The sequence below is a fragment of the Garra rufa genome, chromosome 4, assembly GCF_049309525.1.
Source record: "Garra rufa chromosome 4, GarRuf1.0, whole genome shotgun sequence".
NCBI classification, from domain to species: Eukaryota; Metazoa; Chordata; class Actinopteri; order Cypriniformes; family Cyprinidae; genus Garra; species Garra rufa.
The window spans coordinates 15,651,605-15,666,211 of NC_133364.1; the positions used below are offsets into that span (position 1 = coordinate 15,651,605).

The following is a 14,607-nucleotide window of genomic DNA, read 5'->3' on the forward strand; positions in this document are numbered from 1 at the left end:
ACTAAAGTTGTTCTAAAATGTTTTCTTTAATTTTCCAGCTGCAATTAAACCCAGGATCTTTGAACCCAGAATTTTTGACAGTAAGTCTATAACATTTACCTACAAGTAAATACATAGAATGAAATATTGATATGTTACCATTTTAATTGTTGGGTAGTTTTTTTGTATATTAAATATAATGCTGGCTCATGTCTTGTCCATCAGAGGAAGCCACAGGCTTTGGGCCCATATTTGAGGAGGAGCCCTTGGACACAGTGTATGCGGAAGATTCACCAGAGAACAAAATCTCCATGAACTGCAGAGCACGAGCCAACCCTCCAGCCATTATCAAGTAATTTTTTCACTTTCTCATTACCGCTGGGAATTACATTGAGGTGTTTACCAGATTGTTTGCACTTGCAGAAGAATCAATGAGGAAGTCAACCAGAAGGTCATTAATAAAACGTTATATTTCACAGATGGTGGTTAAACAACTGGGAAATTAAACTGATGGAACAGCCTGATGAGCACTTTAGCCTGGTGGGAGGAAACCTGGTCATCACCAACCCAGACAAGGGCAAGCATGCTGGGAAATATGTGTGTGTGGCTAAGAACGTGTACGGCACAGTCATCAGCAAAGAGGCCATCGTCAAATTTGGATGTATGTGACGGATTCAGTAGGACTTATTGTATTTGCAATTAATATGATCTTTTCTCAGATTTTATTTCTTTTTTTCTTTTTCGGGCTGTAGACCTGAACCAGTTCCCAACAGATGAGAGAGAGGCTGTACATGTTAAGGAGGGACAGGGAGCGGTACTACTGTGTTCTCCTCCCTCTCGCTATCCAAGTAAGACATGATCACGTCACCAAGACAAACACAATTTAATGAAAAATAAGGTACTAAAATGCACCTCTTAGCAGTAAATAAGGTACAAATGTGTTCCTTTTAAAAGGTACTTTCATCTTTGTACCTTTTTTTATTTTGAGAGTGCTTGCATGGTATCTAATAGATTCACTTTCTTTCCAGCATTAATTTCTGTCAGTTGTTTTGTTTGTCTCTCAGGTGAGGTGATGTTCCGCTGGATCTACAATGACTTCCCCAACTTCATCATCCCAGACCAGAGGCGCTTCGTGTCTCAGACCACTGGAAATATGTACATCGCTAAAGTCGAGGCATCTGACGTTGGGAATTATTCTTGTTTCGTGTCAAGCCCTACTATTGGCAAGAGTGTTTTCAGCATGCCGATTCCTCTGATTCCACAAATAGAAAGTAAGTGCTGTAGCATTATGCACAATGCTATGATTTTTGCTCATAATTGCCTTATTGAACCCACTGTTGTTTTTAAAGGTAAATAAATGACCTAACTTTTCATCTCTGCCCTTTGCACAGAGGAGGTGAAGCGGTATCCTGCTGATATCCGTGTGAAATTTCCCAAGACTTATGCTTTGGTGCATCAGAACATCACTCTGGAGTGCTTTGCTCTTGGAAAGTGAGTCAACAAACGCAGTTGTCCATATACACTACCAGTCAAAAGTTTTTGAACAGTAAGATTTGTAATGTTTTTAAAGAAGACTTTTCTTCTCACCAAACCTGCATTTATTTGATCCAATGCACAGCAAAAACAGCAACATTTTTAAATATTTTACTTATTAAGATGACTGCTTTCTATTTGAATATATTTTAAAATGCAATTTATTCCTGTGATCAAAGCTACATTTTCAGCATCATTACTCCAGTCTTTAGAAATCATTCTAATATGCTTATTTGCTGTTCAAGAAACATTTATTATCATTATCAATATTTAAAACAGTTGTGTAATTTTTTTTCGTAATTCTATTCTACTCAGGTGTTTTCAACAACAACAACAACAATAATAATAATAGATGTTTTTTTGAGCAGCAAATCCGAATATTAGAATGATTTCTGAAGGATCATGTAACTGGAGTAATAATGCTAAAAATTCAGCTTTGAAATCATAAGAATACATTCAACTAGAAAGCAGTTATTAAAAATAGTACTGTTTTTGCTGTACTTAGGATCAAATAAACACAGGCTTGGTAAGCAGATTTAAAAAACATTAAAAATCTTGATACTGGAAATACTGGAAATGTAGTCTGCATGGTACTGTGGTGATACTATGGTACTTTCATGCTGTATATACAATACAATGGTACTGAATGAATACGCTATTCATTTACCTTGGTCTTAACATGCTACTCTTAATAAACATGGTGTATGTCCAATTAACACAGTAATATAACAGTACTTTTTGTTAGTGAATCATAGTTGTTCTTTACACCTTCATTTTTGGTTGTTTTTAACAATATAAACTCAATGTTTACCTTTTAGTCCGCTCCCACACATCCGCTGGAGGAAGTTAGATGCTGATCTCCCGCCCAACTATGAGGTCAGCATGAATGGAGCTTTATTGCACCTTATTAACGTTCAGTATGAGGATGAAGGGAGCTATGAGTGTGAGACGCTCAACGTTAAAGGGATGGACTGGTATCGACAGTGGCTCTATGTGGAAGGTAAAAGTATCTTACTGTTTGAAAAACAGACATTCTGGTTTGGTTTAGTCTTCAGTGTCACATGATCCTTCAGAAACCATTCTGATATACTGATTTGGTGCTCAACCTTATTATCATTGTTGAAAGCAGTTGAGCTGCTTCAAATTTTTGTGAAAATTGTGATCAGTTTTTTTTTAGGATTCTTTGATGAATTGAAGTTCAAAGAACTGTATTTATTTGATCTTTCATAACATTATACATATCTTTAATGTCGCTTTTGACATTTAACTATTAAGTTCTTTAAACTTAAAAATTGTTGCGTCTAAAATAAATACAGTATGCAAAAAAAAAAAAAAAAAAAACAGGACACTAAAAGAGTAGTACACCTTAGTCATAGTATTTAAAAAATGTCTTTTATTGAAATATGTAGTAGAAAACCCATGAAAGATTTACGTTATTAAAAAATCCACATCGTTTTATACATTTTATGGACTATGTGGAGAGCCATTGTTTCGATGAAGTCAAATAATTGCACTCTTTGAGCTGCTGGTGCTACCTGTTGCTATTTTTACTGCAACACAACTCGGAAAATAAAATACTGATACAATGACCACAGCTACTGAAAGAGCTTATAGATGGTGATGGATATAAGTGTCGACTTAAACCAAAGGCTATACCATTGATGTTTTTCCTCACAAGGAGTCTACACGTCCCCAAATATCGAGTGAAATCCACACTGAGAAACTCCTTCAGTGGCTGCGGCGTCATGACAAGCGTCAGCATGTTTACATCCTGCCAGGATGGCATCTAGCGTTTCTTGTCTCTGCCGTTTAGTAGCTGTGGTCGACTAAAAGCCTCAAAGGAATCAGGGCTAAAGTGGAGAGAACAAAGACGCAGGTCTTTAGGAAGTTTTATTCATCCGCAGGCATCTTCCCGTTCTTTTCTCCTCTTCTTATCGCTAAGAAAACAGTAAAGACTTACAGTGCTTCTCTTGTTGCCCTTCGACTGAAAAATACAACCGAAAGCCACACAATGTGGCATTGTATCAGTATTTAATTTTCCAAGTTGCTTATTCCATTGCTTATGTAGCTCACCAAGTTCAACCATTTTACATCATCGAAACAATGGCTTTCATGGGTTTTCTACTGTATATTTCAATAAAAGAAATCATTATGTTATAATAACCCCCATACAAGTCTTAATATCTGGGGTTACCTTTAAAATTTGCGTTTAAATTCAAACTTTCAAATGTAGCTATTGTGTTCATCTGATTGTGTCCTCAGGTGCTCCAGAGTGGGCAGAGCATATCAATGACACAGAGAAAGATGTTGGAAGTGAGCTCACTCTCAGATGTGTTGCTGTGGGGAAGCCTTTACCTTGGATACGCTGGCTGAAGGATGGCTATTCAGTTAATACACTGTTTAATTTGTTGAGGAAAACCCATATGAGAACTTCCGGTTGTTTTATATGATAATCGTAATCATGTCTGTTCTGCTTTTTTAGTATGGCAAAGGGGAGCTGAAGTTCTCCAGTCTCACGTTTGAGGATTCGGGGATGTATCAGTGTGTTGCTGAAAACGAATGGGGGACCATCTATGCCAGCGCAGAGCTTCGGGTCGTCTGTGAGCTTTTAAATGCTTCTTTACGCTTGTAAAGTATTGTATATAAAAAGTACATATGTTTTGTTGAAGGTTGAGTGTCTTTTAATGTCTCTTCACAGCCTGTGCACCAACATTCATTTATAATCCAGTGAAGAAGGTTCTGCTCGGGGCTGAAAACGGACGTGTGGTTATAGAGTGCAAACCCCGCGCTGCTCCTAAACCTAGGTTTTTCTGGAAACGAGGTTCAGAGTTGCTGACCAACTCTTCGAGGCTAGTTAGTCGATCTTAAACTGGTGAATCATAATGCTGTGGCAGAGATAGAAGCGTGGCTACAGCTATCTTCATCCTTTTCTCTCTTTATCCTTATTTTTTTTTAGGATGTTAGTTTGGGATGATGGAAGTCTGGAGATTCTGAATGCGTCAAAAAGTGACGAGGGCTCGTACACATGCTATGCTGAGAATGACCGTGGCAAATCCAATAGCACAGGGACTCTCACTATCACTGGTCAGACTAAATTTTGCCACCTACACTGATTGTCAGTTTAGACAGTACAGTTGTATTTAATCTTTTTTTATACCAGTTAAGACAATATCAGCTTTTTTTATTTTTTATTTTATTTATAGCAATTCAGAAAATACCAGCTTATTTTATTTTAAATAATTGATGCCAGGTTAGACAATACCAACTTTTCTATTTTATTTTAATTGTTTAATTGTTAATTGTTTAATTTTAAATTATTTATGCCAATTTAGACAAAACCATCTTTTTTTATTTTATTTTAACAGTTTATTTTATTTATACCAGTTTAGACAATATCAACTTTTTTAATTATCTTATTTAATTATATTTTTTTTTGTTATTTATTTATTTATTATTATTTATTTTTTTTCTTTTCTTTTCTTTTTTTATGTCATTTATACCAGTTTAGAAAACACCTGCTTATTTTATTTAAAATTATTTATGCCAGTTTAAGTAGTACCAACTTTTTATTTTATTTTAACCAGTTTAGACAAATATATATATATATATATATATATATATATATATATATATATATATATATATAGATAGATAGATATATTTTAAAAGTTTAGACAATTAATTTATTTTATTTTTTATTTTATTTATTCTAGTTTAGACAATACCAACTTATTTTATTTTATTTTCAATTATTTATACCAATTTAGACAAAACCATCTTTTTTTTAACAGTTTATTTTATTTATACCAGTTTAGACAATATCAACTTTTTTAATTATCTTATTTAATTATATATTTTTTGTTATTTATACCAGTTTAGAAAATACCAGCTTTTTTTTATTTATGCCAGTATAGACAATACTATATTTTATTTTATTTTATTTCATTCAAACCAGTTTAGACAATACCATCTTTTATTTTATTTTATTTATACTATTTTAGACAATATCAACTTTTTTATTTTATTGTTTTATTTATGCCAATTTAGACAAAGCCATCTTTTTCTATTTTATTTTAACTGTTTTATTTTACTTTATTTTATTTATACCAGTTTAGAAAATATCAGCTTCTTTTTTATTTTATTTTATTTTTTTTAATGTAATTTATACCAGTTTAGAAAACACCTGCTTATTTTATTTAAAATTATTTATGCCAGTTTAGGCAGTACCAACTTTTTATTTTATTTTAACCAGTTTAGACAATTATATATATATATATATATATATATATATATATTTTTTTTTTTTAAGCTTAGACAATTAATTTATTTAATTTTTTATTTTATTTATTCTAGGTTAGACAATACCAACTTTTCTATTTTATTTTAACTGTTTAATTGTTAATTGTTTAATTTCAAATTATTTATGCCAATTTAGACAAAACCATCTTTTTTTAATTATCTTATTTTATTATATTTTTTTTGTTATTTATACCAGTTTAGAAAATACCAGATTTTTTTATTTATGCCAGTATAGACAATACTATATTTTATTTTATTTTATTTTATTTTATTCAAACCAGTTTAGACAATACCATCTTTTATTTTATTTTATTTATACTATTTTAGACAATATCAACTTTTTTATTTTATTGTTTTATTTATGCCAATTTAGACAAAGCCATCTTTTTCTATTTTATTTTAACTGTTTTATTTTACTTTATTTTATTTATACCAGTTTAGAAAATATCAGCTTCTTTTTTATTTTATTTTATTTTTTTTAATGTAATTTATACCAGTTTAGAAAACACCTGCTTATTTTATTTAAAATTATTTATGCCAGTTTAGGCAGTACCAACTTTTTATTTTATTTTAACCAGTTTAGACAATTATATATATATATATATATATATATATATATATATATATATATATTTTAAGCTTAGACAATTAATTTATTTTATTTTTTATTTTATTTATTCTAGGTTAGACAATACCAACTTTTCTATTTTATTTTAACTGTTTAATTGTTAATTGTTTAATTTCAAATTATTTATGCCAATTTAGACAAAACCATCTTTTTTTAATTATCTTATTTTATTATATATTTTTTTGTTATTTATACCAGTTTAGAAAATACCAGATTTTTTTATTTATGCCAGTATAGACAATACTATATTTTATTTTATTTTATTTAAACCAGTTTAGACAGTACCATCTTTTATTTTATTTTATTTATACTATTTTAGACAATATCAACTTTTTTATTTTATTGTTTTATTTATGCCAATTTAGACAAAGCCATCTTTTTTAAATTTATTTTAACTGTTTTATTTTACTTTATCTTATTTATACCAGTTTAGAAAACTCCTGCTTATTTTATTTAAAATTATTTATGCCAGTTTAGGTAGTACCAACTTTTTATTTTATTTTAACCAGTTTAGACAATTTTATATATATATATATATATATATATATATAGATATATTTTAAAAGTTTAGACAATTAATTTATTTTATTTTTTATTTTATTTATTCTAGTTTAGACAATACCAACTTATTTTATTTTATTTTCAATTATTTATACCAATTTAGACAAGAAAATAAAACAAGAAAATAAACCTTTTTTTTTGTTCGTTTTAAATTATTTATTCCAGTTCAGACAATACCACCTTTATTTTATTTTATATCAGTTTAGACAATACCAACTTTTTATTTACATTTTTTAATGTATAATACTTAATAGAAACATGTTCACTGAAGTGTAGTTATTTAATTTTCAGAGGCCACCAAGATCATCGTGGCTCCATCAGACACAGAGACAGTTGTAGGTGACACTACAATTCTCCAGTGCTCTGCATCATATGACCCCACCCTGGACATCACCTTTATCTGGATTGTTGACTCCTACGTCATCAACTTCTACACTGACTTTGAACACTACGAGCTGCTCATGGTGAGTAGAGACAGGAATCTCAATCTCTATCTTCTTAAGAGACCAAGTCATTTAATTGTCTGTGTGTGTTTTTGCAGGGTCATGAGAACAGTGGAGACCTGCTGATCAAGAACATTCAGGTGAGGCACGCAGGACGCTATTCCTGCACAGCTCAAACTATAGTGGACAACGCCACCGCAGAAGCTGATGTTACTGTCAAAGGTTGGTGATTTAAACTCTGTGTGTCCTAGCTTATTGAAATAATGCTTCTGATATGTGCATGTGATCATAACTGTGTTAAATCAATGCAGTGATGCAGAGTCAACTAATCATTTGGATTGTTTTACTGTCTGTTTGTGCTTCAGGTTTGCCTGGTCCTCCAGGTGGCGTCCGTGTGGAAGAGATCGGAGACACGTCAGTAAAAATACGATGGAGTCTGGGATCAGACCACGGGAATTCTCTTATCCAACATGTTGTACAAATTCGAGACTTCTACGCCCTGGATCCAGAGGATTGGAAAACAGCTTCCACCTGTGAGTCCACTAGAGGGAGACAAACCACACGTATTAAGTGTTTCCAACTCAGTTCCTTAGAAAGCTGAATGAAAAATACAATGAATGCTTTTTTTTAATACAAATTTCTGTTGCATTTTAGAATACAATTAATTTGACTTTATCTAAAATCTTGTGAAAAACTTCATATGTTCTTAGATTAGTCTTTATTATCTAGTCTTAGTCTATTAGTCTTTATGCAGTATTTTGCATAGAAAAAACATCATTTATTCATCCTTAAAGTTTTTTTTTTTTTTTACATTTCTATTTATTTATTTCCTTTTATTTTATTATTACTTGAAAATTTTTTTATTTGCTTTAATTCATACTGATTACTGATCATGTTTGCAAACTAAAAGGCATAGTTCACCAAAAAAACTGTTATCATTATTCACCATCAAGTTGTTTTATTTTATTTTATTTCTTTATTACTGGATCCTTTTTTATTGTCTTTAATTCATACTTTATTATTGTGTGTGTGTGTGTGTGTGTGTGTGTGTGTGTGTGTGTGTGTGTGTGTGTGTGTGTGTGTGTGTGTGTTTTTTTTGTATTTGTTCTGCAACCTTAAAGGTATAGTCCACAGTCCACCTAAACAATTGTCATCATTTATTCACCCTCAAGTTGTTTTATTTTTTCTGTTTTATTTTATTTATTATGGAAACCTTTTTATTTCCTTTAGTTTATACGTTATTAATGTGTTTTGTTTTTTTATTATTATTTTATTTTGCTACTTTTAATCATGTTCTGCAAACTTAAAGGCATAGTCCAACTAACTACTTGATTTTATTTCTTTCTTTTATTTTAATATTATTGGAACCTTTTTTTATTTCCTTTAATTCATACTTTATTAATGTGTTTTTTTATATTTTATTTTGCTCTTGTGATCATGTTCTGCAAACATAAAGGCTTAAAAAAAATTGTCATCAACTATCAATTAAAAAATATTTTACTTTATTACTGGAACCTTTTTTATTTGTATTAATTCATACTTTTATTTTATTTTATTTGGCTCTTTTAATCATGTTCTGCAAATGTAAAAGCATAGTCCTCCTAAACAAATGGTTTTATTTTATTTTAATATTATTGAAATGCTTTTTATTTAATTCATACTTTATTAAATTTTTGATTTTTTTTTGCTCTTGTAATCAGGTTCTGCCAACTTAAAGACATAGTCCACCTAAAATGGATTTTAATTTAATCCTGGAAACTTTTTTATTTTCTTTTAATTCATACTTTATATGTGTTTTATTTTATTTTGCTCTTGTGATCATGTTCTGCAAACTTAAAGGCATAGTTCAACTAAACAAATTGTCAGAATTTATTCATCCTTCATTTTCTTTTATTTTTTATTTCATTTATTACTAGAACCTTTTTATTTCCTTTAATTCATACTTTATGCATTTTTTCTTCATTTTTTCTTATAATGCATTTCTCTTGTCATCATGTTCTGCAAACTTAAAGGCATAGTCCACCTAAAAAAATTGTCATCATTTATTTACCCTCAAGTTGTTCCAAGTCTGTATTCTGTCCAAGTTTCAAGATATTTCGAATAATGTTGATAACCAATCTGCTGGTAGTCACTGACTTCCATAGTATGGAAAAAAATAATATGGAAGTCGATGGCTAACGGCAACTGTTTAAAAAAAATTGGTTTTGATTTTAATTTTTGGGTGAACTATTCCTTTTGAACCTGAATTTTTTTTAAGAGAATAAATATTGTTTTTCCAGCTCCTGTGTTTTTGGACGGATCTACAGAGTCAGCCACCGTACTTGACCTTTACCCCTGGATGCAATATGAATTCCGTGTGCATGCCATCAATGAATTCGGAGCTGGGGAAAACAGCCGTCCTTCCATCAAAATCAAGACATGGGACGCCAGTGAGTTTATTTAGAAAAAACACAGCTTTTAGTGTTTAATTCATATTTCTTTTTAATTAGGACAATTTTAAAAAATAGATATTAAATTATCAATGTATACCGAAGTATATCAATTCTCACTCTCTTGTTTCAGGGCCTACAGTAGCTCCTTTTGACGTCATTGGGCAAGTTGGAATAAGCGGAGAGCTCATTGTGACCTGGACTGTACGTGTTCATATGCATATTGTTGATAAGTGGTCAGTGGCAAATTTCTGATGTCTTTCATGTTCTTCATTGCAGCCTGTAAAGCCTCAGTTCTTCTTTGGGAAAAAATTTGGCTACGTTGTGGCGTTTAAGCAGCATGAGGATTACGAATGGAAATGGTCGACTGTGGAGGATCCTGAGACTAGACGTTATGTGTACAAAGAGAGCATGACCCCAGATACTGAGATACAGGTCAAAGTGAGCACCTACAATAACAAAGGAGAAGGACCCTCAAGTCTTATATCAGTGGTTTACTCACCAAGGCTAGGTGAGATGTATTTCTATTTATTTATTGTTATTTTGTGTTTAGTAACTGACAGGTTGAGTTAGTTTATTACTGGAAGCTTAATGTTTCTATTAAAATTAATGTTAATTTATTTTGATTTTATTTATTCCTGGAACCTTATATTAATACCGCATTTAATTTATACTGTTTTGTGCATTTTATTTCTTTTTTTATTCACTGTTTATTTAATTTCATTTTTCATTTTAGTTTTTTATTCTCTTTGTTTTAATATGTCTTTTCTATTTTATTAATTTTATTTTATTTTAATCCTGGAACATTATATTAATAACCTTATTGCAATTTATAATTGATTTTTATAATTGTATTTTATTTAATTACTTGACTTTGTTTTAATTCATCATTTATTTTATTATAGATTTTTCCCTCTTTATTTAATTTGATATATTTTTTCTCTTTATTTTATTTGATCATTTATTGTTTTTGTTTTTTTTATTGATCGATTTATTCATTTTTAATTTAATTTTATTTTATTACTGGGACCTTTTGCCTTTGTGTTAATTCATTCTTTATTTTTTTTAATGTATTATTTAATTTTAATCATGGGACATTATACTAATACTCTTATTGTAAGTTATATTTTATAATTTTACTTTATTTTATTAATTTCCTTTATTTTAATAGTGAGTTTTTTCCTCTTTATTTTATTTTATTATTTTAATCCTGGAACATTATATGAATACCCTTATTGTAATTTATATTTTATTACTTGTCTTTGTTTTAATTCATCATTTATTTTTATCTTTTTCTCTTTATTATTTTATTTTACTTTATTTTAATCCTAAAACCTTATATTAATACCCTAATTTTAATTTAGATTTTAAAATTTTATTTTATTGCTGGGAACTTATATTATTGCCCTTGTTTTAATTCATCCTTTATTTTATTAATGATTTTTTTCTTTCTTTTATTTTATTTCATTTTATCCTGAAACCTTATATTAATACCCTACTTTTAATTTATATATTTAATTTTATTACTGGGAACTTATATTATTGCCCTTGTTTTAATTAATTCTTTATTTTATTTATTTATTTATTTTTTATTATTAAATAATTAAATAAATTTAATTAATACCCTTATTGTAATTTATATTTTAGATTATTTTACAACTTGTCTTTGTTTTAATTCATCCTTTATTTTATTAATGCATGTTTTCTATTTTATTTTTATTTTATAAAAAAATAAAGCATCCCTTGACACATATCTTTCTCAGCACCGACTGAAGCTCCATTAGACGTCTACGCCCGCCAGGTCACCTCTACAGAAGCTTTGGTGTGGTGGTTACCGGTCTACCAAGCACCGCCAAACTGGGTCGATGGATACCAGGTGAGTCCTACATCGAATAGTAGAGAATAATAATGAATTTTGATCCTCACGTCTCTTCATTTGCTGTTCAGATTCGTTACTGGAGGAAGTATGATGACAATGAGGCTGCTGCCTCTCGAGTCCTTGTACATAGAACAGTCAACCAAACCCGCCTGGAGAACATGCGGCCCGACTCCCACTACCTCATAGAGGTACGAGCGTTCAACGGAGCTGGGCTCGGGCCACCCAGCGAACATTGTGAAATGTTCACCAGAAGACCACGTAAGAGATTTGTCCTTCTCTACATCACACTTACACAGATCTTACATTTGAAACAAAGCTTTGAGGAGCTTAAATGTACTGATTATATATGCACATTATCTTTCTAGCACCAAGTCGCCGTTTGAGAATCTACAAATATGTCAGCTTCAATCGCAAATGGCTCTATCTGTATTGGGATCACATCTATAACTACTGGAATGAGTCCTATGTGGAGGGATACAAGGTGAGTCAAGTTTGATTTCACAAAAGACTTTAGAGGCACATACAGTACATTTAATGTCTTGTTAATTTTTATCTTAATGTTTATTTTATTTATGAATTTTTTTTTTTTTTTTTACTGGTACCTTATTTTATTGCCTTTGTTTAAATTCATTCTTAACTTTGTTTTATTAATGTGTTTTTTCAATTTTATTTTATTTTATTTTATGAGTGGAACCTTATTTTAAAACCCTTATTTTAATTAATAATTAATAATTAAAAAAATATATATATATTTTAGATTTGAATTTAATTCAATCTTTTTTATTCAACCTTATTTTATTTCCTTTGTTTTATTTTATCCTTCATTTTATTTTTAAAATGTATTTTATTTTTTAAATGTGCTATTTTATTTTATTTTATTACTGGGACCTTATTTTATTGCCTTTGTTTAAATTTATTCTTTGCTTTCTGTTTTATTTTATTTTATTAGTGAAACCTTATTTTAATACCCTTATTTTAATTCATAATTTATCGTTTATAATTTTATTTTACTTTAGATTTTATTTTAATGCAACCTTATTTTATTTCCTTTGTTTTAATTATCCTTCATTTTTAGTATCATTATTTTATTTTATTACTGGGACCTTATTTTATTGTCTTTGTTTAAATTAATTCTTTATTATATTAATGTTTTTCTTTTTTCTTTTATTAGTGGAACCTTATTTTAATACCCTTGTTTAACTTTTTTATTTAATCTGGTTTTATTTTTTTTTACTGGGACCCTTATTTTATTGTTAAATACATCCTTTATTTTATTAATGTGTTTTTTTTCCTCTATTTTATTTTATTTTAATTTATTTTATTAGTGGAATTATTTATTTTAATACTCTTATTTGAATTCATAATTTATCATTTATAATTTTTATTGTATTTTATTTCCTAACATCTTTATTTTAAATAATACTTATATTAAAAATATATAATATTTAATAATTTATACTATTTTTATTTAATATTATTACAACTTTATTTTATTTTAATATCCTTATTTTAATTCATTCTTTTTTATGTATTTTGTGTGGGTGTGTGTGTGTATTGATGCTTCAGACATTTTGTATAACCATTTGTACTTTAATTTCAGATCTTGTTCAGGAAGGAAGGAGAACGTTATGGCAAGCTTTACACCACAGGCAGGCACTACTTTGACTTTCCCATGCCAGAGACAGGAGATTATATTATAGAAGTCCGAGCCCGATGTGAGGGAGGTGATGGACCCATATCACAAATCAGAGTACAAGGTGAATAAGGATTTCATTTTAACCACCTTATTCATTAGTTTTCCCTATCCTAATCATGTTGATGATAATGACAAAATGATTTCCGAAGTTCTGCATAATTTAAAGTATATATTCACCACCAAGAATTGAAATACCTTTCACATAGATGCATAGATACAGCTCTACAGATGTAACTGTTATTCATGCTGATCTTTCTTACCATTGTTTTGTCTTATATTTAGGTAAAGCCTCTCTGGGTGCTGAATCTCTCAGCGTTGCCGCTGTTTTGCTGCTGGCACTGGGCTGGATGAATTTAGGCCTGTAGGCAAAAACAAGACTGTCAACACTTTGGCGAAATCCACTTTTTAAAAAACAATCTTAATGTAGTTTGAGTGCATTTCCCTAAAGAGGTAGTTTTCATGGTGCAGATGAAGTTTGTTTGGGAGTGTAGAATATAAAGAATTTGTTTGTATTTACCCTCTTGGTTTGCCTTACAAAATACACAATCAAATAACGAAACTGTATTGTAAATTAAATATATGATAGCAGGACTTTCCAGTCAGTTATTCGGAAATTAGACATTTATTTATTTATTTATTTATTTATTTATTACAGAACATGCTAGTCATTTTTTCCATGTCAACAGCTGCAATATCACTTGTAGACATGATTGAATTTCAGTGTTTGTTTATACACTTAATTGATTGCCCACATATATTTGATTTCCATTGGACATCTATTTCTGTGACTTTCATTTGAAAATTTCTTTGTATCTTCCTAGTATTTTGCTACAAGTTTAAATTGCTATTTTTCATCTGTATATCAGTAAACACAGAAAACATCACCAAATAAAGAGCCTCTCTTTTGTCTTCTTATCCACCTTATTCTTCAATGCGAAAGTAAACGTACTTGCGTATTTGCGAGACTTCCGGTTCATTATTAATAATAACGTCTAGTAAACAGTAAAACTGTATGCACTACAAACCAGTGTGTTCATAATTAAGATAACACATTAAACTAATATGGTAAGACACACCAATTTGCAATATCAAGGGGCAAAACGATTTGTTTTGTACAGCAAAAAATAGCACGCTAAGAGACAGGAAGGCAAACCTATAGA

The 14,607-nt window shown here is 29.7% G+C and overlaps 1 protein-coding gene across 1 annotated transcript; it reads left to right on the forward strand.

Moving 5' to 3' along the window:
• The first annotated feature begins 210 nt into the window (after positions 1-210).
• On the forward strand, positions 211-14,362 carry LOC141333122 (contactin-1-like). The gene is made up of 21 exons (XM_073838053.1): positions 211-331; positions 459-640; positions 732-827; positions 1,044-1,250; positions 1,371-1,470; positions 2,331-2,512; positions 3,775-3,899; positions 3,995-4,112; positions 4,211-4,361; positions 4,469-4,596; positions 7,292-7,464; positions 7,542-7,665; positions 7,809-7,976; positions 9,723-9,872; positions 10,006-10,076; positions 10,152-10,383; positions 11,636-11,748; positions 11,820-12,009; positions 12,117-12,232; positions 13,352-13,508; positions 13,730-14,362. The coding sequence occupies exons 1-21, from the start codon at positions 291-293 to the stop codon at positions 13,810-13,812; spliced, it is 2,907 nt and encodes a 968-aa protein (XP_073694154.1). The 5' UTR covers positions 211-290; the 3' UTR covers positions 13,813-14,362.
• Positions 14,363-14,607: the final 245 nt, after the last annotated feature.